The sequence below is a fragment of the Anarhichas minor genome, unplaced genomic scaffold (assembly GCF_050575085.1).
Source record: "Anarhichas minor isolate MPS153535 unplaced genomic scaffold, ASM5057508v1 ptg000003l, whole genome shotgun sequence".
Lineage (NCBI taxonomy): Eukaryota > Metazoa > Chordata > Actinopteri > Perciformes > Anarhichadidae > Anarhichas > Anarhichas minor.
Window position 1 is genome coordinate 9,198,742 of NW_027466449.1, and position 27,482 is coordinate 9,226,223.

At 41.3% G+C, this 27,482-nt stretch overlaps 1 protein-coding gene across 1 annotated transcript in view; it reads left to right on the plus strand.

Annotated features, from left to right (window-relative positions):
• LOC142949638 (voltage-dependent calcium channel subunit alpha-2/delta-3-like) overlaps positions 1 to 27,482 on the plus strand; it is a 106,298-nt gene that overhangs the window by 39,955 nt on the left and 38,861 nt on the right. Inside the window, exons 5-13 of the mRNA XM_076091395.1 lie at positions 3,667 to 3,829; positions 8,688 to 8,819; positions 9,859 to 10,070; positions 11,080 to 11,154; positions 14,468 to 14,557; positions 15,152 to 15,265; positions 21,032 to 21,110; positions 24,461 to 24,594; positions 25,736 to 25,753. Of these exons, the coding sequence (XP_075947510.1) occupies positions 3,667 to 3,829; positions 8,688 to 8,819; positions 9,859 to 10,070; positions 11,080 to 11,154; positions 14,468 to 14,557; positions 15,152 to 15,265; positions 21,032 to 21,110; positions 24,461 to 24,594; positions 25,736 to 25,753 (1,017 nt within the window). The remainder of the gene's footprint in view (positions 1 to 3,666; positions 3,830 to 8,687; positions 8,820 to 9,858; positions 10,071 to 11,079; positions 11,155 to 14,467; positions 14,558 to 15,151; positions 15,266 to 21,031; positions 21,111 to 24,460; positions 24,595 to 25,735; positions 25,754 to 27,482) is intronic.

Sequence of the window (27,482 nt, forward strand, 5' to 3'; positions counted from 1 at the left end):
AGTGTAGAAATACACAATGTAAGTCCTGGATTCAAAATACTACTTCAGTAAAGGTACATAAGGATTAGCATCAAAATATACTTAAAGCACTGAAAGTAAAAGTGCTCATTATGCAGAATGGTCAATGTAAGAACAAAATATATATATCATTGGAATTTAATTATTGATGTGTTCGTGTGTACAGCACAGGTGGGGCCAATTTCAGCAACTTTATATGCTGCTGGGTAGTTTACGCTATAAAGAACATCAATTATTACTTGATTTATATTTTGTATTAATTATCTGAATTTGCAAAGTAGCTGGTAACTAATGTCAAATGAATGTAGTGGTGTGAAGTAAAGTAGGTCCATTGGTTTCCAACATGTATGTAGAGTAGAAGTACAAAGTAGAATAAAATGGAAATACTCAAATAAAGTACAAATACCTTAATATTTAAGTACAATAGTTAAGCATATGCACTTAGTTACTTTCCACCACTGCTGAAGGGCACATTTTCAGTTGAAGGGTACTGATTCTGTACAATTTGCATGATTGTCATTTGTGTATTTTTTGCACGCGTGTTTTGTGTGGATATCTTTATACTGGAGAACAACATACCGAGAGAGACCTTGAGAGGTTGTGAAGGTAATAATCAGGTGTGATTATGGCTGGCTCCGGATGCTGTGGCCCTCTTTGGCAGGGAATAAAGAATCAGTTGCCAGCGGTAGGGAGGTCAGGTGCAGAGGAAGCTAAACACCGGTGAATAGGACACATAAGCAATTCTCTGCATTGAGGAACAGTGCCAGAGTTTCCCACTGCCTGAAGGTCATCATTGCTGCAACCTCACCAGATTCTAAGTCACGAGACACTCACTTTTCTGATCACAGTTCAAGGTGCTTGCTTGATCTCATAAGATTTGAACACAAACATGGAATGTTAGCCCCTTTAAAGTTGATATGGCAAACTTGTTAGCAAGCAGTTGCCTGTTTACCCATTCAGATGATACAGAGCAACGTTACCGTTCATTTGGGGTCGTGTTGGCAAATATAAGTCTAATACTCACTGTTCTTTAAGCTCTGTTTTTGGTCTCCATTAACTCTTGAGGGAAATATTTGTATCCTCAGATGACAAATACTCCAATATGTTCACCAGCCATTCATTAACTGTGTCTGTTTGCCGTTTGATGCTCGACAAGTAGCTTACAGTGGAGCCGTTTTTTTCAAGACAACTTCCAAAACTATGCCTTGAGAGCAGTGAGAATGAACCAGAACAGTGCGGTTGTAGGCCAGAAAACTAGCTAAAAGAAGCTATAATACTCTGAGGAGAACTGCAGAGTATGATGATTATCTGTGCATCACTATGAGCATAATCTTCTCACACACACAAGTAGTGTCATGTGATCCATTGTCGGTACAAAAATGTGACTAAAGCTGCTTTTAAGTATCCAGATATGTCACATACGCAGCCGTTTGACCACCTTTTCTGCCCTTTCCTTTTGTCCAGTCCTATCGTTTTCTTTTCTGTCTTTTTGCCTTATTGTATTATATCCTATCCTATTGTATCATATCGTCCTTGTCTGTCTTGTCTTGTCTTTTCCCATCTTATCCTATCTTCCTGTCCAGTGCTATGCCTATTATCTATCTTTTGTCCTTTCTTCTCCTCTCTCCTCTTGCTCTTGTGTCTCCTGTCTTTGCTTCTTCTCTTTTTCACTGACTTCCTCTCATTCTCTTCACTTGCAAATTGAAATTATTAAATTTCACTCTCACATCCTTGTTTGATAATTGTTCTGTTTTTCCTTAAAAACACAAGGTTGAAGTGGTTCTGCAAATCAACACAGCAAAACACATTTTGTGTTTATCTATTGAGTCTCACTATGACTCTGTACTCTTTGGCATTTCCCAACCTGCTCATTTTTAGAATGAGTATTTTGTTTTGTTTTGTCACTCATCACACACAAACGGCTTTTGAAATCATACTGTATTTCAAGTTGAGAGGAATGGAAAGAGGCAAGTGAAACAGAAGAAGAAGAAGAAGAAGAAGGAGGGAAAATATAGGCAGAAATATGCAACACTGTGCTCCCTCACCTTCAAATGGCAGTGCTCCCCTTGATAAAAGGCTAATACGCCTAATCAGGCCTGATTAATTACAATGATAGGCCCTGCTTTTGCCAGCCTATTTGATGGCTTTATCTGGGTTTTGCACCGGGCAGAGGCGATGATGGTGTTCCTCAAGAGGAGCTGGAAAGATTTTGCCAAAGTGAAGGTTACTGGTGCTAGAAAACTGAAGGCAGGGTGATAGGGAGGGTTACTTCTGTCATACAGAGGAAAGAGTCCACCGAAGTGACAATACAATATAATATGTCTTAAGGGCTTGTGTCAGGATTTGGTGATGGAAAGATGAGGTATAGTGACTTTATAATGTGTGCTCTATACTGTATTCTCTGCTCCCGAAATCACCCTGTATTTGGACCTGCGGTCTTGTCAGTCTCTGAAAAATCAAGTACAGAGAGTGTCTGTCCCTCTCTGAATGATAACACATGTACTGAGGCTTTGTATTGAACTCTTGAGAATGCCAATTCATTTTCCTCTGAGGCCCTTGGCAAATCATATTCTCTTGGTCATTACAAGAGAAATCAATGTGGCCTTAAGCCATGTAATCACCACCATTCACCTGGACAATGGATGAAACCGCTGCTGCTGCCATTGCTACTGACAGTAAGAACAGTAAAATATGTTTTTATAAGAAAGGTTGTTCACTTGTTATCCTAACCACCTACATAAGTGAAATTATGTCGAATATAATAATGATGTATTCATGATCATCCGTCCATCCGTTATCTATAACCGCTTATCGTTTTCAGGGCTGGAGCCGATCCCAGCAGACGTTGGGCGAAGGCAGGGTACACCCTGGCAAGACTATTGCAGCACTGATACATATGACAGACGACCATTCACGCTCACATTCCCCCTCTTGCTGTGAGGCGACAGTGCTTGCTACTACACCACCACTGTGTAGCCCTTATTCATGATCAGTTTAATGCACATTTCAGTGAAGTGCATTGAGACCTGGTTCAGATTCCCGATGTCATCAAAGTGAAATTAAAAAACAAATAAACGTACAACAATATGTATACCTTAGTGTTTTTATTCTAAAATGTCAAATGATCGATTCAGGACCTTTATCTCTTTGTTGTCTTTTGTTCTGCATCGGCTATAGTCTTGGCAGGCTTTGCCCCTGTGTGGTACCTCAGACTTCAGAGCCTTAAGGATGCAGGGAGCCATGAGCTCTATATTTATCATGCTCTATGATTTATTAATAGTCTCCACAGTATGCGCAGTACTAAAAATACAGTGGAGGCAGAGCACCACATGCAGCATCTGGCTAGGAAGGGAGTGTGCAAGCTGAGGAGAGATCTGTCAACTCAGCAGCTTCCCGTTGTAACATCATGCACGTCTGGGATGATCCAGGGTTTCAGGTTACCTCAGTACGCAAATTACTCTCTGACTCAGCACTTTAGTGACCCAGCCATTCTATGCAGTGATAACATGACTCAGCAAGTAGGACATATTGAATGTAAGATACATAATTCTAAATGAAATACTCAGTAAACGTCAGTATTTAGGAGTATATTGTATCTGAAATGTCATAACTGTCTCTCTTTCTCTTTCTCTCTCTTCTTATCTCCAGTATGAATACTTCAATGCGGTGTTGATCAATGAGGTGGACGAGGAAGGGAACAGCGTAGAGCTCGGAGGAGAATTCATCCTGCAACCCAATGACCACTTTTACAACCTGTCAGTCAACCTCAGTCTCAGCGTGGTCCAGGTGCCCACCAACATGTATAACAAAGGTATGTTCAGTACCTCTACTTTATGATAAAGGTGTCAAAAACACGTTAATCATCACCATAACATACCACGTACATCTTAGCCTTTCAGGAACATGTATTTTTGCTGAATCTTTTCAGATATAATCCTCCTGTGACTGGAGGAGGATTTGAGTTCATTAACTCTAACTCTTTAGATCATCCCTACCACACACTGACTTAATTAGAAGTTAAATAATCAGACGTTCGGCTAATTTACCAACCCATAAAGTCATGGCCTTGTGCAATGCTCAGTGGACAGAGTGAATGTCATGTCGACTTAACCCAGCTACCAGAGGCAAAGAAATGATGTATGTGTGTGTATATATATATATATATATATATATTATAAAGAGAGAAAGACAGAAAGGGAGAGAGGAAATGAGGGATAGAACAAATGAGAAAGAAAGTAGGTTAAGTCAGACTGATGGAAGGTCTGAGCAACAGATTAATTACAGCTAGGTGGAAAAAAGAGAAAAAGCAAGTGAGAGTGACAGGAGGCGAGTGAATGAAATGGAAAGAAATTGAATGAAAGGGCTAGGAGAGTGAGGCTGGCAGGCCGACACAGGGAGAGGAAGAGTAATTTTGATTTGATTCACAGGCAAATGAGTAGAATTGCGCGTACACACACACACACACACACACACACACACACACACACACACACACACACAGAGCTTTAATAATTTTAGATCTGCAGGCTTTGTTCACTGGTAGTGATAATGTGGATGTGTTGGCTGGGACTGCAGGGAGCTCGTTGGTGGGCAAAGTATCACAGTTCTGCAAAAACAGACTGAGACGCTTGACATGGGAAAAGGATTTCCGATGGAACTATTATTGTTACGAAGTAATCTAACTGTAATCTGTGCTTGAATGTATCAGATTGATCAGTGCAGCTGCGAGAGGATGCTCTATTCTTTGTCTAATACCGCCCTTGTTTCTGAAACCCTCCCTACGTGCACGAGCTAGTCACTGTCGTTCAAAATGTCCTCTCGTTTTTTATGCTGCTGACGGTCTGGCTGTATAGCCTGTGCAGGTCATAAATAGTTTGGTGGGAAAGGTGATGAATTGGAGTTTAAGTCCATGTTAGCAGAGAGCTGCATGCCCCCTGAGATTAATCGCATGAGGAACACACCACATCAAACATCCATCTTCCAAACTCACTTCCAACCAAAACACAACCCACACCATCATACTTTATGAGGCTACATGACAGGAAAATGTACCATGTACGCAGTGAAGCCATGTGCACATTTGCAGCAGGTCGATACACTCTAATGTCCATGCACTTACTTTTATACTCTATACTCATGCTTCCTCTCAGGCTTTTGTTTTTGCATTTTGACATTTCACTGAGGTATATGTAACGTGACGGTATTTGTGTAAAAAATAAATTAAAAAAAAACATAAAAGAAGAGCTGTTGGTGACACAAGTCATTGTAGCATGTACAACATTGTCTAGCATACAATGCTATGTGTCTGTTAGAAAAGTTTACTCGACACCAATGTAAAAATCATTAAACAGGACATTTATTCTTGCAAGAAGGAAACAGAGTTGAAACACAAACAGGTTATGCATCAAGGCTGCTCAAAGGTCTGTCTCTGAGTCTCTGACATATATACTGAGGATAACACACAAGTGCATTGGAACAGAATGATTTGCATAAAGTCTGGACATTATTTGGATCCGTTTCTTTGATAATTCGTTCTGTCAAGGGTCATCTAATCCTAATCTTGGAAGACGTCATGGTTGCTAATCAGCCTACGTATATACTGACGTGAACACAACAGATTTACTATCAACCCTTGACGCCCGGTCACAAGTAAACAAACAGATGAGATAGCCATTAAGAAAGACAACTAAGACACTTCATGAAGAACACAGCTGAGAAAGCTTGTGTGAAGATTGGTTCATACAAGGACACAGACTTTATGGAACCAGCTGCTTAGATTACAGTGGCTAAACAAAAACATTATTTAAGTTTTTCCAACAGTGTCTAAAGCCGTTTTTCATATGAATCAGGTCCGGACATTGTCCAGAGTTGCCCTTTCACACATGTAGCACACAACCTAATCACATCAGTTGAGTATCTCTGTATTAGTGTAATAGAATAAGGAGGGTCTGTATTTTTGACAGAACTAAAAATCATACCTTATCATAATCTGTAATAATAATAATCTGTAATACCTCGACACCACCCAATCCTACTTCCTCGCTCCGTTTATTAATACCCTCCTCCCTAATCATCATAAGTAACCTATTAAAGTGAAGTCTGACTGGTGTAGTGGGTAACCCACACAGTTCTCCTTTTCAATCTTGAGTACAAGTGAACATTTGATTATACAAAATTCTGGGAGCTGCTTTGATCAGATTGAATTGAGGAAAGCATTAGTTGAGATGAATTTAAATGAATGCTTAGGGAGAAAGCCCATACTCTCTCCCTCATCATGACATGAGTTCAGATTGTAATAGACACTCAAACTGCACCAGAAGTGACTGTATTGTTGTGTAAATGGAGCCTGGATCAAATCCAGCCTCCTCTCCACTCCACTCCACCGAGGTGGACGGGTGTTTACTATCCAGAGAGGGCTTTAGTGTCCTAGCTTCCAGTGGACTAATTCAATCATGGCTTATTGGCATGACTGTTGACAGCAGAACAATGTTGCCAGCATAGGAGATGATGGGAAATCTGTTATCTGCTTTCCTTTCTCTCTCTGTCCATTAGGTACATGTCTGTCTGACTGTCTCTCAGTCATTTTCTTTCCTTCCCGGCTTTCTTTTTTATCTCTCTCTAAAGGCTTTTGTCTGTGTGCCTTACTGTATGATTGTGTCTGTCTGTCTGCACGTCCATTTCTGCTTCCATCTTCCCCGCTCCGCTTTTGAACTAATCAAAGTTGTGGTTGTAAGCAGCTGTAATAAGTTTGGTTGCCGGATCGCAGACCAGTTACATTATTGACTCTTGCAGCCTGTAAAATGAAATCAATTTCAATGATTGGATATGCCCCACAATGTATCACAATCAGTTTGGTTAGAATTATAAGCAAGCGCTATCGCACATATTGTGTAGATCAGAGGTAGCCAACACGGTGCCCGCGGGCACCCTGTCGCCCGCAGGGACCACGTGAGTCGCCCGCAAGACATGTTCTAAAAATAGCACTAGTCATTATGGAGCTCCGTCTAAAATTGTAGTTGCTGTTCTTTTTTTAATCAAAAACGCTTGCAGAGAGTTAAGAGAGTTGGGTACCCGGAGGCGCACGGCGGACAGCCAGGACGAGGCTGCTGCACCGCACTAGGTTTTCAGGTTCTGAATGGCGGGCGCATCCCGTTGGTGCCAGACGCGCGCCGCGAGCGCACCCCGTCGTCAGGTCCGTAATTCCTCGGAACAGGCCGCGGGGCAACAACTCAGGGGTGGCGGGGGTAGAGGCGAGGCAAGGCAATCCGACCGAAAAGGCCCAGACTAGAGGTTTGAACGCGGGCGCCCGAAGACGCTCGCGCGCCTCGGAGGGTTGGATCCCCCGCTCGGCTATAGACAAGACTGGTTACTAGTTTCTTCGTTGAGAAAAAGGTACCATTGGAAAAGCTGGTGTCGGTGACTACAGACGGGGCTCCCGCGATGACGGGCCGGCATGCAGGCTTCATTGCGCAATGCAAAGGTGACCCAGACTTCGCAAAATGTCTACATTACCACTGGATCATTCACCAGCAGGCGCTATGTGCAAAAGTAACCGGCTTTGATCATGTGATGATACAAAAATATCAGAGATGTGATACCTCTGACTTTCAAATGTTGAAACAGATTAACAGAAATAAAAGTTGCATGTTTAAATGTGTATGTGTAGCTATACCATCATTGTTGTGGAAATCATTATTAATAATTATTGTGAGGAATAATTAACTGACATGTGATCAAACAGTCTCTTCACATATATTATTATTATTATTATTAAGGTGATCTGTGCAATTTTGTTATTCAGGAAGTTCGTATCAAATAAGTAGCCCTTCGTCCTACTCGGTACCCTTGAAGTAGCTCTCAGTTTAAAAAAGGTTGGTGATCCCTGGTGTAGATGCACATGAGCCACTGCAGTCATAAGCTTAAATGGCAGCTATTAAGAGCTGCTAAGCTAGTTATCTTTAGCAGGAGTTATCTTTTTTTTCATCATGATTGGATTTAGCTGCTCTCTCATCAAGTTATGTGGGAAAAGGAAACTGAATTACAGCTCATCAAAATGGATATTTTTGGACATTGGTAGACAACAGCTAAGAACAAATCAATGGCTTTTATTTGATGCAACTCTTTTGCTTTAGCTGTCTAGTTGGCCAGCTATCACTGGCAAAGAGTACTTTAAGAGCAATGGTGGGTGTAAAAGATATTACTAAGCCTCAGTGCAGTTGTTGTAGTCTGAGCGGTAATTACAAAGCCAGAATGCAGTTTTCACAGAAAGTATACATTTCTATTGCATGATACTTTTATATTCACAGATGTCACAAAGTCAGATTCAGCTCTTAACTCAATTATTACTCAAACATGTGGTTACTGCATTTTGTCTTTGTGGAATGGCCGACGGTCTCTCCTGTTCCTATTCTCTTTTATCTCTGTAATTCTTTTTCTCTTCTCTCATCTTTTCACCCTGTTTTACAGCAAACACTTTCCCTGTATCTCTTTGTAATGAATAGGCCCTGATAGTGATCTGTGGAGGTGCAATGTATTATGAGTGGTTGAGCAGGCACTAGGGAATACCTGTCCCAACCTCCTGGGCTGTAACACCATCTTTTTACTCAAATGCTTCCGTTTCTTTCCTCTCAACACGTTGTCTCTCCTTCTTTATTCCCTTTCATTCTTAGACTCTGCAATCGTTAACGGAGTGTACTGGTCTGAGGCCTTGAATAAAGTATTTGTGGATAACTTTGAGAGAGACCCGTCCCTCATATGGCAGTATTTTGGCAGTGCCAAAGGCTTTTTCAGGCAGTACCCAGGTAAGTGTGTGTTTGTTTGTGAGGGGGTAGCGGCGTTGGGGTAGTGGCCGTGTGTTTATGTGTGTGTTTGTAATTAAGTCGCTGTCTCCCTAAAGCAGAACGGGGGTGTATGGGGAGCTTCATTGACTGACAGCTAGAGACTGGAGGCTTGCGGGGTGAGAGAGAGGAAGAGTAGAGAGAAGAAGAGAGCGGGGGGTAAAGAGAGACAGGTGAGAGAGTTTGTAAAGATTAGAGAGTGGGTGAAAAATTTACATTTTCAGGTGAAGTGGAAAAAATAAGACCAGGAGTAGCATAATAATGAGAAGTCGCCTATTGAATGGAAATTAGTGAATATAATAATATTATATGAGGCACATAATATGGTAAAATCAGTGGTAATGATTCTTCTCTTTCTTATTTTTATCTTTTGACCTTTTGCATCTGCATACAAGTGTTTTTTAATATATAATATATACTCTGTGCAGCTCTGGCTATCAAAAGGCAACCTTCACGGTCCATTGTGAGTTTTCTGACCTGGAGGCCTCCAAAGTCACTGCTGCATGAAGACTCTAAATTCATTCTATTCTATTCCTAAAGTTCACCAAATTTACAAAGTAATGGCCTCTGTGAAAACAGTGCGTTTTGTGGGTTATTTAATGTAATTCTGACATGGGAAGATTTTATACAACGAGATGCTTCTGTTGAATATTTCAGTGTAATTTTCCGATGCTCTGGGCACTACATTCACCTCAATTGTATTGGGGTGGCAGCAGAAATCTCTAATCTCTAACTGCATGGCCAACTACCACTAGAAGTAAGTGAAAAAATATGTATTTCACTGTAGGTGCGGAGGTAGTTTTGAAAAAAGAGATGTTTAATGTTTTAGAGAAAATCTATTGTGACGGAAAAAGTGCATTAGCAGAAAGCCTTTAAGGGCTCAAAGAACACTTTCTCAGGCCACCTTTTTCTCTTTCAGCCAAGGTAACAGTTTGTTCTTCTTTGGTACAAATTATTTAACTCCAGCACTTTTTCAGTTTGTCGTTTATTTTTTCACTTCAAGGGATCAAGTGGAAGCCGGATGAACACGGGGTCATAGCTTTTGACTGTCGTAACCGGAAGTGGTACATCCAGGCTGCCACCTCTCCCAAGAATGTGGTCATCCTGGTGGATGTCAGTGGGAGTATGAAAGGCCTCAGGCTGACCATCGCCAGGCAGACGGTATCCTCCATACTGGACACTCTTGGAGACGATGACTTTTTTAACATCATCGCCGTAAGTCCATACAGATGTGCACACAGCTGTTGGGGGGGGGGGGGGGGGGGGGGGGTATCGCCGCACACACAAACACACATCCTCTCCTCCTCAGATCAGAGGAAACCCTGTAACAAATCAGCTTTCTTTCCTGTCACGCTCACAACCAATTAGCAGTCGGCTGAATGGAGATTTGAATTGCAAAAGAGACAGTTGTGATTGAATCCCGCCTCAGGCACCCAAGCTATTCTTTATCGCATCGTGTTATCGTGTGTGCGTGCGTGGCCATGCACTTGCACATGTGTGTCTGATGCTATTTCACATCAAAACGTAGCTAGTCTGCCAGCCCCCATTCTCTTTCTCCGCAAAACAAAGTCTTCATTATCATTCGTTATCCTAATCATGTTATTTTGAAAATTATTCTTTTGAAAAATAAAGCAAAAGATAATTTAGACAATCAGATAGAAACATATTGTTTTTCCGAAACTCTTTAAAAGGATCCGTCATTTTGAATCTGTTTCTTCTTTCTTCTTTTTATTTGTGCTATTTTTCCCTTGTTTCCTTCGATACACATGAAGGGATTTCTCCCATAGAAGACACACAGTTGTGTAACAGTTAGTATACGTTAAGTATCTGCAATGAGAGTAAAGTCTCACTTGTGTGGTGAGAATGTGTTTCATGCTACAGTGTATACATACACACAAAGAGAGACACACACATGCATATGCCCACACACACATTATGGCAGAATGCTGGCTGTGAAGGAACACAATTCCATTCTCTTTCTTGAACTTTGAAGTCTAATTCATACTCATGCATTAAATGATGAGTTTTTAATCACAGAATGGCAGGCACTGGGTACATTGTGCACTGTACAGTGTGTGCATGTGTGTGTGCTTTTCATCAAGATGAGTAAAGTTCCTAACATCTTCACATTTTGAATTTTTTAAAATTAGATCAAACATTTCTGTATAGACAGCACATTTAAAGTGACAAAAAAAGATTGATTATTCCTTTTGTATTCTTTTAGTACAATGAGGAATTGCATTATGTGGAGCCGTGCCTAAATGGAACTCTGGTCCAAGCTGATGTCACCAACAAAGATGTGAGTCTTTCGTTGCTTGTCTTTTGTTTTCTCCTGTTAAACAGAAATCATTGATGATTTCTTGTATATTACACACATTGCACATTAATATAAAAAGATGTCACTGACATATTGTACCTTATGTATGGTCTATCTGGCATGTGTGTGAGTTAGGGTGTGTGTGACCTGTTATTCAGCCTGCTTGTGGATAAACTTTCTGTGAAACTGGGGTCACCAGACCTCTGGAGCCTTCTCCCCATCTTTGCTTGAGGCTACATTAGCTGCTGCTAGCATAACACACCTGATTTTCTGACCAAATTGTGCATTGTGGGTAATGGAGGCGCCATGTTTTGACAAGTTTGAGGTATCCGTGAAATAGAAAATAAGACATTTCCAGTTCTGCTGCATTGTTTTTAAGACGTTTCCCCGACAGTCTGATAGGAGTGCAATATTGGAGTACTCTTTTAATTATGGTTTGACTTTTCCTGAGGCAGGGAGTGGGAATGTTTGGGTAATGTCTGTATGTCTGTGTTTATGTGTATGTACACTGATCAGGCTGTTCGTACAGGACATTTTCATCAAGATGGCTCATGAGAATCCTTGCAATTACTGTGGCGTGATTCCTTTCTTCTTTTCTGAGTCGCTGCTCCTCCCTGTTACCTACAAAATTGTGTCTTTAATCCTTAAAATTCAATTTCAAAATTCAATTTCAAAATGCAATTAAATGTAATGACCTCTATTAACTCTAGTCAGGACCTAACCATTGGGAAGCAGCTGTATATGGACTACTTTCCATGGACCACATGCAATTATGTGGTTCACATCTGTGCGTGGGTGCCTGCTGGTGTTTGAGTTGATTTCTGTTTCTTTCTAAGTAAGTGTATACTTATGCATATGGATTAGCATTATGTGTTTAACTCCAGATGGTAGTTTAATGTCGTGTGAGTCAGCCAGCTAAGAGGGGAATGCAGTCTGTACAAGTAGATAAAGCTAATGTATTTTACTTCAGCTGGGGGCAGGAAGTGACTGTCACACTGGAGACTTAAACTTACTCATCTGTCTTCCCAAAATCTGTTATTTCATACCCAAACTTCAACTGCTTCATAAATACCTGTTGTCAAGCTTCCATGGGACACACATTCGTCTGGCTATATTAACATGAGTAGTTATTTGTCTAATTTGACTTTTTACCAAGCACCTGAAGAAGCCATAATCCATCCTGTCTTCTTATTACTCACATGTGCAGAAGTTCCAGGCTAATTTCTAAAGCCTTCAAGGTAAACACTGATGATTTTCAACATTATCTCTATTGAACAGTTGTTGGGCTTAGACACAGCTGAAGAAGTTTGCTCTAGTTATATTAAAGATGCAGTAACTAACTGAATAAAGTAGAAAGAAAGTCAGCAATAAGAATGAATGGTTAATTTACAGCTCAAACAGACCCAGACAACAAGGTCTGGGTTAGAAGAGCCTGAATCTGGTTAAAACATTTTTGAGACAACACCATAGGTATAGCCATTGATTTAGCAGTATTTCAATGAGAATATTTTGAGCTGACATGTCCAAACTTAACTTACTTTGCAACTAAATTAGCGCAGTCGTAACCTAGACGTCTGTTAACCTGTACATTTCCAAATCCATTCTTAATGGGCAGGAAGTTGTTGAATGGGGCTTGAATCTGACTTCACTTTAATAGTCTGTTGATTATCTATCCTACTCATATCACCACACAGTGCTCACTATTTTTTCTCAGCAAAACAACTCTTTTTTCTTCTTTTCTTTCATACATTTATTAGAATTGTACCTGCACCCATGTTGAGATGAATAACTTGCCATAAAAATCAAAACCTTAGGCTTCAGCAAGCTGCAATTAAAGACATTTTGTTCATTCATTTATGTCACTGTAGCCAGGCTTCGTTAAGCTGACTGCTGTGATCATTGTTGAGTGTAAAAGGTGTCTGAAGTATTGAAGGGTTCGATGTCCAATGTACATTTCAGAGCCGTGTGGCGCAGCACAAAAGCTTGGGCACATTCAGCATCAACTACACACACAGACACACACACACACACACACACATACATACACTCACAAACACACTTTCTGAATCTGCCAACTTAAGTACACTGCTGCACCAGAGATTGAACGTACCTCAATGTGCTGAGACAAGTCACTTCAGTCTTAACTCACATACATACACACTCACATGGTAGGTAAAATGTGCCATGCTCCAGGGTACAGCCTTTGTCAGAAATGATTTACCTTTTTTTCCACATCAAAGGAAAGGTTGTGTCTTTTTGCCATATGGGGGTATTGTCGGGGATGCTGGAGGTTGTTTTTGTGCACTTATGTATTTGTGTGTTGCTGGTGCACACGTCTGTGTGTGTGTGTGTGTGTATGTGTGCTCCCAAGTGAGCAGGCTCTAATATGGCCGTATGCTGCTTGGGCCCCCCACTGTGTGTTGAGAGACTTTTCTCCTCCCATCAGAGAGAAGCAGAGGACTAGAGGAGATGAATGTAGAGTGAGTGAAAGGAAAGGTGTAGAAAAATAAGACGCTTGGAAGATGATGATTTAGGTGTGGTGTAGATTTTGGGTTTTCCCAGACCCTAAAATTGTTATATGTTTTATGTGATACCTCGTTTGAAATTTATAATATACTGTAGAAGTGTGTCAGAGGGTTGCTGACGTCCATAGGTGGAAATGTTTTTTACAGGTAGCTGGATAGAGCCAGAGTCAACAGGAAATATTCGAAATGCCAACAATTGGATCTAAACAGCTATGAATAGATTAAATTTGAAAATGTGCTGTGTCCATCTGTATGTGTGTGTGTGTGTGTGTGGGGGGGGGGTTTGCCTCCAGGCTGTTGCAAATAATGAGACATGCGCATGAGACCTGTTAGGTTGCTCACAACATTAACACTCATCATTAATTGCCGGAGAACAGGCACACCGATGCACACACTTTCCAACGCACAAGACTGAACGGTCATCAGCCAAGAACCTCCTATTAGGAGGTGGAGGGAAAACAGGTTATTTGGGTTCTTTCAGGCAATATGTGAAATTTCCCTCCATGATAATGTTGCAGTTTGCAACAAAAAGCGGCTCAGGTTTCAGTTAAGGAGCCCATTAGACCATTGGTGCAATGTCTGTTCACACGCAGATGACGGTAAACCAAGCTCAGTGTTATGAGCACTATCCCGTTTTGTCTCTCTTTTTTTTTCTTTCCAAAAATCAATAATGACCTCCAATTTTTCCTCCCTCTGTGTTTTTTTTACTCTTGTTCTGGATTCTTGTCACCGTGATCATAATGTTTTTCTCCCAAACTTTATTTTCCCAGCATTTTCGGGAGCACCTCGACAAGCTGTTTGCTAAAGGCATTGGCATGTTAGACATAGCTCTGACTGAAGCCTTCAATCTTCTCGGTGATGTAAGTAATACACTCATGCATGATCAACCCTCCTGACACATCTCATGCACACGCATATACACACAGAAAAGAAACAGTGTCATGCAGAAAATTAATTAGCGCGCTGTAATTAATAGCAAACAGCTCAACAGAATCATGCAAAAACCAAGTAAACAAGGCGCTTGATGACTCAAGTTACTGGCTTGACATCTCCTCATTATGAACAAGTAATTAATCAAACACATGCAAAAAACGCACACACACATTTACCTTCCCATTCTAAAGGCTCATATTTCAAAAACATGTATCTATTTAATTATACACTACAATAAATGTCTCCATTTTGTTCACGGCAATTTATTGAGGTAATACACTCTTAAGGTAGATGTCCTCGTAGCTCGTGTGCATAGCGTTTATAACACATTTAGCTTCCATGATGTGAAGGTAAGTCATGTAGAGACATTACATTCTCTAATGGGAAGTGACTACATGAAATGTATGGTAAGCGTAAAAGTCGATTTTTAACTGGTTTTATTACGAAATGGAGGGGATCTATTTTTTGTTGTTGTTCAACTACATTAACGTCCCTCTCCCTCTCCCTCTCTCTGTCTCCAGTTCAACGAGACTGGGAGGGGTAGTGAATGTAGCCAGGCCATTATGTTGGTGACCGATGGGGCAGTGGACACATATGATCCCATCTTTGCCAAGTACAACTGGCCAGACAGGAAGGTAATGTATGAAACACACAAACACACTCATCACATTATTGTACATTAGCAACTCCACAAAAGTGGTAAGGTGAGGTCAGCTGAGCTCAATTTCCCATTACGCCTTGTTCACAACTTCATGAACTGGTATTCCAATGGTGGATGAGGATGGAGAGCAGTGGACTAATGCCCTCCTGTGGCTATGAATGACTCTTTAAAGTCGCTGTTGAGAATCAGCTGTCAGAAAATGTGAAATTAGGACGAGACCCATTTGACATTATTTTGAAAGGGAAATCGAAGGTAACGGATCTCTTAAATACATCAATAAACATAGTGAGTGGGATGATAGTTTTATATTGATTACAAATGATACAATTATTCTAAAATACAAAAAGAGAAAGGCAAGCACGATCACTGTTCCTCAAATTGATACATACATTTTTTTTTTGTTGCTGTCACAATTCAGAGCATGTTTTTGCCAAGTATTAATATTTGTCTGAGTTGTGAGAGAACGTTTTTGACAAGCAGAAAGTACTGAGCCGACCCAGTCGGAAGTCCTTTCAGAGGTGTTGAAGACAGAGTTAAGTATGGCCCTGTCTCTGAGGACTGAGCTGTCTCTCTGCTGCCCTGCAAGTAATTGTGGTGCTCTTCTGACAGAACATGAAATGGAGGAAAGAGGGGAAGAAAAAGGGTTACACTTAGGTCATGTTCTTTTCAAGGATAAAGTACCGTACCAAGGGCAATGGTAGATGAATACACCCTTAACACACCCTGTATCTACTGTATGAATACCTCCATTGTCACCTCCAAGTCTTTTAACATTAGCCAGTTTTAATCTTAAATCTCTTTGACCATATGTTTCTATGCATTGTTATGAGTGCCAAGTTGTTACCATAAATGACACTCTTGTATTGTCATGTTTTTGTGTGTGTCTGGTGTTTGAAAATGTTCGCACCCCCGCACCCCGACCCCCACTCCTGCCTCAAGGCTGAGCAGCAGTGAGCGGAGAGGGGACAAGGCTAGATAGTTCCATTTAGAAGAAGCCCCGCTGATAATAGAAGTCTTCGGTCTCTGTCACTCTCTCGAGTGTCTCTCTCTCTCTCTCTCTCTCTCCCTGCTGCTGGTTTTTAATGGCTTCCCTCCAACCAGCCTTCTAGCTTCACCGCTGTACAGCATCACACTGAGAATATAGGCGTGCTTTGGAAAAAACGTTACTGAATATATGCATGCAGAAATGGCACTTCTTCCAAAAATCATGAGATCATAATATCATAAAGAAAGCATTGCTGTGAAAAACAGTATCTACTCAAATACAACACTGAACCACTTTAAATAATGAAAGAAAAGTTTTTCTTTCATGTTACACTAGTGATTATTTTGAGAGAGATACTGTCACAGTTTTCAGATAACTGCCTTTTGTAGATAAATAATGCTTTAGAAACTTAAATTAATTCTGTACTCAAAAGATGAAAGTAACAGACACACACAAACTAACACCCCCATACTCTCTAAAAACTCACCTTATCCATCAACATGAATGTGCCTACACATATGACAATAATTGATCTCACCGCCTTTTAAAGTGCCTAATAATACAATAGGAATGCAATAGGAAAACAGCAGTGGTGGTCTCCCTTGACTGAAAGAAAGGTTCACCATTTCCTGTCTGTAGTGGCACCAAATTCCTTCAACCACCTGAGAGTATAGCCTCCTGGCCTGTGACTTCCCCAGACACCTGATTACTGACAGATTGTCTGTGTTTGGCACAATAAACCCCACAAGGGACTGGAAACCTGGGTTGTGCCATCAATATAATATGAAAACGGGATATGGTGTTCCAAGATGGCACACATTCATAGCATTTAAAGTTGATCACTGGGCACATACACTGAAAAAGCTATTCAGCCATTTTGGTCCCATAGCAGATCATAACCTTTCTCTGGCGGCCACACAAATGCCATGAAATTAATTTGTTAATATGGCTCCAAACCAATTGTTCTTTGTTGTTTTAAAGTCATTTTCTTTCATAGACTGTATATAAAAAGTGGATGTGGTTACCGTGATATTACCCATTGGTTTGTGGACTACAGTGTTAAAGCCTTGAGTTTGGCATTTTGGCCATTGCCATATTGGTTTTTTGGAACCAGAAGTGACATTAGAGGATGGAGCTAAGTACAACCGAATGCTGAGCAAGGCATTTTTAGGCTTAACTATTAACTATTAACTATTAACTTTTGTTTACTGAAAACACACTGTGAAAGGGTTAAAGAGTTCTAAGACAAAAAACTGGCCAACACCCAAACACCGTGGTGGCAACCTGTCACTCACAAGGCAGCCACGACCTAAAGCATACCCTGCTTTATCATCTATTTTACTCTAAACAGGACCATCATTTACTAAATGAACATCGTGCTGGATTGAAGAAGACTTGAAACTCGCGATTGAGATCATAAACCAATGTTTACAATGTTTACTGAGGTAATGAAAAAAGTGACAGAAGTCTTTTCTTTTTTTTGCAAATAAAGGAGTTGCCCCCAGTTGTCCATTTGAAACAATGCAAGCTTATGGCACTTCCACATTGGCTTCACTTTTCAGAATTGGAGGTTGTCGCTTGCTTTCTTTTAAATATTGAAAAAAGTATTTTTTGGGCCAGAGAGAGTCACATAATTTGCAATTCAGGCAGTGGCGAGGGGAAGCTAGACAACCCTGCCAACTGATGAAAGATGCTTCATGCTGTGTGTCCATGCCTGTCTGCATGGGCTGACCTTGAAGGCAAAGGCATAGAAAAAATTGAAAGTGAGCTACATGTGCAGTACTTGCCTCAGCCTCAGGAGATTGATATGCTGCGTTACAACAACCTTCCCCATGCCTGCTTGTGCCCGGTACTTTGTGTACTGCCCATACCTTATTTATTGCCACCATTTGGCAGTTCATCATGAGGCCCCAGTGCTCGTCCTTTGCCAACATTGTTTCTGTTGTCCCAATAGCAAAGGGCTAACCATAACTGCCTGTAGATTACTCTGCAACCTGTAAAGGGGAACTACATGGGCTCCTTCACATAAACAATAGACACAGTTGCACCGGGCGCATCTGTAGTAGGGCCAGACTGGTGATACCATGAGCCCTAGGAGACAGTGTCCCTGCGGCTTTGGCTTCTAATCTGAATCGTGAGAGAAACTTTCTGAGTAGAGTCTGCTAAACGCAATTTGGGAATCCACCTCTAGGCCCACAAACCATGTCGTCAGGGGAGGCTGCAGCCTTGCTCCATGAACAAGCAACTCTCTCTTAAACTTAAAGAGCAGCAAAGCCTATCCTCTCAAACACATACTGTATATCTCTTCCACATAACTCAACCTGCTCTCCTAAAATCAGTCCAAAAAATACCAGATTTTCAGGTAATTATTATTAGAGTAAAAACTTGATTATATTAGTGTTGGGCCTGTAATCAGTTAGAAATGCTGGGGTCACATGCTTTTAGTTATAGCAGTAGAACAAAAGCAGATTTAAGATAAGGAATTTAATTAAAGACAAAGGATAGATTAAAAAGATGTGTTAGTGAACAAGAAATAGATTCATCTGCTATCTTTAGAAAGTGTGGCACAAGGTTATCAGGGGCGTCTGATTTGCTGATGTCTAAAAGCGTTAATGCTTTGTGTACCACTGTGGTCGAAACAATTAAAATAAAAAGGATTGCTAACAGTTTTTGATAGAAAAGTTGTCACCTTTTACATGAAGTTACATTTTCTTTCCATATTAGGAATCAGCTGTATTTCCTCATAATCAAGATCTCTAAATAACACCACACTCCATGAAATATTTTATATAATGCTTCCTTATAATACACAGCTTAGCTTTAGGATTTTTTTGTATAAGCTGCAGTAGTTGCATTGTTGCAATATATACATTTGTTTATCCAAAACATAAACCACATCAATTTAAGGAGTCATCTTTGTACCTTCATGGATGTGGTTTTGGTTTCAGAATGAAATTTCAGACTGACCTAGATTTGAAATCAGCTGGGGTTTTATAACCAACAGTAGGCCTGTCTGGTCCTACATTATGCTACATATTGCATGAGGCCATTAACATCAGAACAATTAGCCTGCTATTACTTTGTAACAGTATGAGTTGTAACTGTGTTCTGGACATTAAAACACACCTTACAGAAGTACTTACCGTCTTTAAACACTTGCACATGTTTATGTGAAGGTTTACACCGGAGAATAAATTAATAAATGATTGGGTTATGTGCTGAATACATAATGTAGGAGTGTGAACAAATATATTTCGGCATAGTGTCGGTGCATCTGTGCGTGCATGGATACACACAGATGTGTATACTTCTATGTCTGTGCAATTGTATTCTTCCATTTGTGTGTCTTTTTATTCCTGACTATGTACAATTTGTGCAGTCAAGTAGGTTGAAGATTGCATGCTGTGGCTTGAGCCCCTACTAGTTTTTATATCCACTGTACTTAGCTCAGCTATAAACCTCTTCCATATTTAATAACCAGCCTGCTGTAGTTTGACCTCTGTATTTGGCTACCAGTGAAGGAAAACACATAAAATGTGACACTTCTTGCGACCATACATGGAGCGGGTATGATCTTCTCAGCTGTGTTGTGTTTTCCTGTCACTCTGGCAATGTCATTGAAATGGATGAGGTTTGTATGAATAGAAGATGATTATAGTCTAGATAATGAGGATTGCTTTAAAATGACAGTCTGACAACTGTACTTATTCACAGTGAAACTCATTACAGTCGACAAAAAGTCCAACAATATCCATGCAAATACATAAGCTGTCTGTAGTTTATATCTTTGTCTGCTAAAGCTGTTATAATCACTATTGAATTGATAAAGAGTTCATCTTTTTCACGCTGCAGTGACAATTAAATAAATATGATTTATTACTGAAGAATTCCTCAAAAATGAAACGCCATCTAGACATAAATTATGTTTTTGCAATTTTCAGACCCTTCTGCTGGGAGCAGTCATCCAAAATCAAATAAAGACACACATCTAATGTGTGTGCCTGCACATACATACATACACACACTCAAACACAAACAGACACATGCTGTCAGGGTAAAGGGAAGCAGTGAAAAATGTAGGCATGGGAGCTATGGCAGCTGTGCCCCCAGAGGCTTGCATCTGGTCCAATCTGGCAACACACACACACACACACACACGCACACCTGCTGCCGGAGCCAACTGGACAAAAATGGGTTTGGCAGCAGAAAGTTTCGAAGACTCTGGATTAAGCACATAAAGCTTGGATTAGGTTTTTCAACATAAAATACTGACTTCATGGTTAATCATTTGCATTTATTTTAATTGCAGATTGTTAGGGAAGCGTAATGCATTCACTTAAGAAAAAAAGATTTGCCATGTTTTTCTGAATCAACGAAATTATTATCTCGGTAATTTTGAGAAAAGTTTTAATGGAAAAATGTTCTCAAGTGAATGCATTATGCTTTTGCAGATTGTTGATACACTTATCGTATTGTAAAATGTGTATCTGTTAATCCATAATTGTTTAGTTTCTTCAGTGGATAAAAAAAATATTGAAATTATTGAAATTTTAAATAAAATCCAAAAGGAAGAAGTCTTCCATGAGTCCATCTTCGACTCTATTAAGCAAGGAGAAAGGGCCTGCTAATCACTGGGAGATAAAGACTGAGCCTTCAGCTTGGCTTTGACAGTGTTATCTTCGATATGGTGGTGTGGGGGCCTTATCAAAATGCGATTAAAATGACTGACATAAGCTATCTGCTTTCTCTCCACAGGTCCGCATATTCCCTTACCTGATTGGTCGAGAGTCAGCCTTCGCAGATAATCTGAAATGGATGGCATGTGCTAACAAAGGTGAGATCTTACAACACATGCAGAGACCTCTGTGCTTTTTCTCTACTTGTAATCTGTTTTTGCAGAAGAAAGTTGCTGCATGCTGCTGTCAGCCGGGCAAAAATGAATACATTAGGAGCTCAGGATTTGTTCAGGGTTTTTTGGCATATGTGTCTGTGTGCGTGCATGTAGTTGCATAGACATGTTTGTCAGTACTCATCAGTATAAGCATGTGTATGTGACAGCAGGCAGCTGGTTCCAGTTGCAGCGACCAGATATGTCGCATTACATATTCCTCTAAGCCTAAAGTCCAAACTATCTTGACGATACGCCACTTTCCAGTTGCTTGGTGTGTGGTCATGGTTGTCTCGGTGTGTAGAGCACTTTCCTTTAGGTTCTATATTTAGCTGAGAGGTGGGTGACAGAGACAGGCTGGCTCCATTTCCTCAGACTGCTGTAGATAACACAGGCAAGCCCTGGGTCACACAAGGGCTGTGCATGTGTTTTTAGCTGTGTGTGTGTGTGTGTGTGTGTGTGTGTCTATTTATATGTGTGTAGATAAGAGGACAAGGGCATCCACAGTTAAGCTTGGAAGTGATATTAGAGAACCCATCCAGTCAGTTTGAGGGTGTTAATGGCGAAGATGAGACCTGCCTGTGTGTCGTGCTACATAAGTGTGTGTTAGTATGATGCATGATGATTCAGGCTTGTGACAGCGACATCCTCTCGAGCCTACAGGAGCTCTGCAGAACAGTCTTTGCTCTGCTCCCCAGGGTCAACATCTCTATTCCAAACTGCAGCAGAGAAATTGGTTTTACTCCTTCACTGTTTTACTTTTAGCAGTTTTGCAGGTGAAAGTAAGGTATAGTGTTATGCTGTCGGCACTGTTACTGAAGGCTGTGATGTCGAAATCTCTCCTTATGGCCTGTGATTGGAGCAAAGTATGTTTTTATCGAAATGCTAAGTGTCGCAGCACAAGTTGTGCTGCTAAAATAATTTTATGTCTAGGGTATTTAAATTCCGCTAAGCCTTATGGCTGTACCAGCTACTAACAGGCCATGCATATGAGAATGCCTTTGGTTGCCAACCAACAAGAAAAGGATGCTGGTCTGGCCCGAAGCCCAGTTGAGCTTGATTAACTGTCTACCGTCGCTCCACTGTTCCCCGCTGTGTTGCTCACTCGACTCAGTGGCTAGTCCAACTCAGGTCCACTCTGGTCCTCTTCATGTTTAAACAAACTGTTGGTTTTAGAAGGAAAGAAAAAGACAGAAACTAAAAAAATGATAAGGTAAAAATACCCGAGGGTGTATGAGGGTTGTCATTCATTGTCCATCACGGTCTTAACAAAAAGAGGCCTTCAGTGACACTACACTCTCTTCTTCATCTACTTTCACTTTCCTGGTGTCTGCCCTCATAGTACAGATGATCCGTACTCTTAACATTGACAAGTGTATACAGTGTATTATTCCATCAATTAATTATCTATGCCTATCAAACATACACTATATGGCCGATGGGAAGTGGACCGTCTAGTCCGAATGCAATACTTTTATGTACATATTGTCTGGGCTAGGCCTCTTCGTTTAAATTAAGAGAAATCTTAATACTAGATGATATTTTAGACAATAGGTTCCAGCTTTGTGGCAACAAGAGGCACAATGTGTGTGGTTCTTTGTCTTTGGGAAGTGTCATTTTTCATTTACCGTACTCTTTGCCTGCTTTATATGTCTTGTTAAGCCCTGAATATAGAACAGTCATCAGCAAGCCCATGTGTTGTCGGAGCAACTGTCGCAGAGTGGTAGAGCGGGTCATCCTTCAATCGGAGGATCGGCATCCCTTGGGCAAGACACTTAACCCCAAATTGCTTCTGAGGCTGTGCCTTGCATGCTAGCCCCTGCCATCAGTGTATGAATGGGCGTGAATGGGTGAATGCTATGTACTGTTAAAGTGTTTTGAATGTTCGGAAGACTAGAAAAGCGCTATACCATTTGCCATTTACCGTTTTCTGCCACAGAAGATAAATAATAAGCGTTTTTTTGCCTGCATATCACCCAGACCAAGGTCCTTTAAAAGGATATTAATGCCTGACCAGACCATGCTGTGGCTGCCCTGTCCTGTGTGTACGACAGGTGTACCATGTCACTGAAAGGAGGGAGCATTCATTGTTTCTCTCCCCAGCTCATCTCACTGGCCCCGGTGGCTCAGCCTGAAGGATGCCCTCAGCCTTCCAGAGGGAGCAGTCATTCTTCACTTACCACTGTGATGAACAATGCAGTGAGACTGAGGCAGCTCGCTTTGTGTGCGATGCGAGTCTGTGCGATGTGTGTGTTGTCATTGTACTGTCTGCTGGAATAATAGCCGGAACCGAATGTCTCTGAGGATGAAAAGGAGGAAGTTGTCAAGGTTCACTTCCAGGTCAAGTTCGGGGGCCAGTGGATTCTTGTCGCTATAGTGATTGCAGTAATCATGTGGCTTTAATTCTCCCAGTGTTAGTGTACCATATCAACTTTTAGCCTTCATAAAAAATGTGACCGTGTTGCAGATTTGAATTTAGATTATCAGTGATGGATTCTATCCTTAGTTATTTGGTAGGATATGTGGCATCCTTCATGGATCTGTGTATTGTATCTAGATTCTAGCTCGTTTACTCCCTGTGGAGTAAAGGTCGTTGCCAGGAACAATGACCCCAAAATCTATTTCCTCCAGCTATGATTTTCTCCTTGACTGCCTCACGGTGATGAAGGCAGTTTGCTGTTTTTACGGATGGATGAAAATGTGGCGGTCTCTCTCTTTTCCCTTATTCTCAGTGTCACATCTTGTCCTCTCTCTCCCTCTGTCTCACTGTTGTCGTGATTCCCTCTCTTTCTCTTCCCAACTCTGCCCCCCTGCTGACATAACAGTATATTCCCTCCTGCACATTCACATTAGCATCATAATGGTGACATTACCAGCGTAGGAAATGGCATCGCATTTGGTTTAACTGAAATAGCTTTTCTATGGCATTTACATACCACTTACTCATTCACAAACCCATGCTGGTTTGCTCTCACTCGTACGCCACTGCGAGGTATTCCTCAGCTATAACTCATACATGTATCCAGGTGTCCGCTTGCTTCATCAAGCAGATACAGTTTCTGTGCTTTGGTACAGAGATAAATAAAATGGGAGTGACGGCTTAGATTATTTAGCCAAGCTGATGTTGGATGTGACACTTGCTGCAATGTGAAACAGATTTGAGACACAGAGACTGTACATCTAATTTCTGTTTCAGGGCAGCATAGTGTGTTGGGAGACTCTCCATTGTTCACAATCATCTAAGTTAAATGATTCATCATCATTTCTCTCCTCTTCCTCCCCTCTCTGCCCAACAGGCTACTTCACTCAGATTTCCACATTGGCAGATGTGCAAGAGAATGTGATGGAGTATCTCCACGTGCTGAGTCGTCCCAAGGTGATCGACCGGGAGCACGACACGGTGTGGACTGAGGCCTACGTCGACAGCACTGTGAGTTGATGCCATGTCTTACATGGTACTGGATTCCAGTTCCCACAGTCTTTACTTATCATACAAACACACACTGGATTGTGGACACAGAATATTCGGTGATGGATTTCAATTTATTCTACGAAGAAAACGTAAACCATAATGCACAAAAGAAGTACATTAGCATCTTCAGGAACGACTTGTTTAAATCCAAAGGAGAATAGTAGTGACAACATGCAAGCGGAGGCCTGACACTGTGTTTTCCCTTCGTGCGTCTCAGACTGAATGTGTGAAAGTGTGTGTGAGCAGCAGATGGAACCATTAAGTCAAGGACTGCTGTGTGTGTTTGGGAGTTGTGTAGCATGAGTACAACACACTGTGGCACATTGGTGAGTTGGTCTATGATCTCTCAACCTCAGACCCTGGCCAAACACAGTTGATGTTCACTCTAATATTGCAGCAAGCTCATATAATCACGTGCATCGCTAAAGTCCCATGCTTTATAATTCTGTGGCACAGACATTATCATCCCTAAAACGCCCCGAAGGATAACGCCCTTATATAATAAATAGGATCCTCTTCTAAACCTTAATATACACACAATATACTGGAGTTTCCATCCAATGCTTCTCTTTTGTTGGTTATTTTGCTTGGCCATAAAGAGTGAATAGTAGCCATTTGTCTTCCAATATTTTTTCGAATGGATTATGAGAGAGAGCTTCAAAAATGTAAGGAGACAAAGGCAAGTGCTCTCTAGCAGAAAAACGCACAGGCTATCAACACTGCATGAAAATGCATTATTTCTTCCTGCGATCCTCTTCATATTCCTTTTTCTGTTTTTCTCTGCTTATTCCCTTCCCTCTTTGCCCTCATTATCCCCATCCATTTATCACAGTCAAAGTACATTCACCCAACACTGATTCAACACTAACAGCTTAAGTGTTGTTTCCTCTGCTGTGACCCTCCCAGCCATAAAGCTCTCCTCTCTTGACACAGTCACTGTTTTTAAAGTTGCAGTCAAAGTCAATGACAGTGGATTTTACACGCCCACAGATGCTGGCACTCCATTCAGTGGAAAATGCACTGAAAGGCTTTCCAACACTTATCCACAAACGTATTGACCCTTTCTCTCCTCCCCTCCTCCTTAATCTGTTCTCTTTAGCTCCCCCAAGCACAAAAGGTAAAAAAACAATCTGATTTGAGGTCATCGCTGTATTGTGCTGTGTTGAGGCCTGGTGTGTGTTCATGTGCATTTCACGTGCATGTGCGTTTTGGTCTCTGATCTCTGCGGGATGACGGTATAATTTGGGTGAACTAACTACCATACTGACCCATGGCATTTTCTTGTGTGTCAGTGTCGTATGTCGCTCCTCAACTTCCTGATTCAAACCATGCATTGTGGTTGTCAAAGGTTCAGTTGATCGCTCTCCTGTGCACGTCTGATCAAGCACACGTCTGTGCACACGCTCACAATCATTCATCGTTAGTGATGCTGTGTTGGCTGTGCTTTGCCAGTATCTCCGGGGCTGGCAGTGTGACCATATGTGTAAGTGTGAGGCTATGTTTTTGCTCTTTTGTGACTTTGGTGTGAAAAACGACGAGATTGCCTGTGTTATTTGTCTTGGTAGAATTCTCCAGAAAAAGCTTTTTTGTCATCTTTCGGGTGAAAATCCAATAGCCTGTAATGACTGGCGGGATGGTCTGTTCTGATGCCTTATTATTATTTTCAGTGTTGTATTTTTTCCAGTGTTTTGTGAATCATATGTGAGTTGAGATAAGCAGCTCTATAATCATAACAATGATGGTGGAACAGAAGAGTGCTCTGCCCCCACATCAGCATGAGCTGAGCACAGAGCAGTCCCATTAGACAGCTGGCAGGCCATATGTCTGACATAGTACTGTGTTAGTGTGATAGATCCAAGCTTATTGACATTGAAGCAGCTCAGCAGAAAACAGAAATAGATATTACATTGTTAGAGATGATAATTGGGATTAGCAAGGAATCTGCACTGCTTCTTTGCATATAATCATCCCAGCACAGCTCTGGCCTAGGAGCGCACAATCAGAACAGTCCTCACACACACCCTGCATGGTGATAGTGTCTGATAAGAAGTTGGCAAAACTCCTGGGATTGGTTCAGTGTTAGGAAAGTGATGAGCATCTGGTATTTATGTTCCAGGGCTGATGTGTATCATCTTTCCAGATGTACCATTCATCCTATATTTTCCCTCTCTGCTCCATCCCTCTCAGTGCGACCCAACAATCTTTCTAGCCCTTCCCCTTTCTTCCTCTGTCTCTCCCTCCAGCTCTCTGTCTCCCCCCCCCCCCCCCCCCCCCCCCCCACCTGTGCTATCCCCTCTTCTCCTGATCTTCTCCCTCTCCCTCGTCTCACCAGCTTCATCCATCATTCTCTGCCTCATTTGGCTTTGTTTCCCACTCTGTCGGATGAACTGACACAGGAGCACAGGGATGATGGGAGGGAGATGGGGGAGAGAAGAATGTGGAGTGGAGGGGATAGTGAAGGACGAGTGTAGGAAGGGCGAGAGAGAGAATGTAAGATATTTGAAGACAAAGTTGGAAAGAGAACTTGAAGGATGTAAAGAAGGATGCAGGGTTGAGAAGATGGTTTTTGCACTGAAGTTCACAGAACAAGATTGATACTTGGTAAAGCATGAAGCCAGACAAATGAGCAGTGAGCAGTTGATTACCTTTGGATGATGAAATGAAGTAGTAAGCTGTTCAAAATGCCTAGGAGTGTCCCCGACTAAGAATTTACATGGTCAAATATGATTGGTCAAGTGTTGCCTTAAGTCGGCGGATTGTATAATCATATTTTTTTTCTTCCTTGGCGGTAAAGCTTGTATGTATCAGTAGAAAAATTGTAAAAACAACAAAATTATTGGTCAATT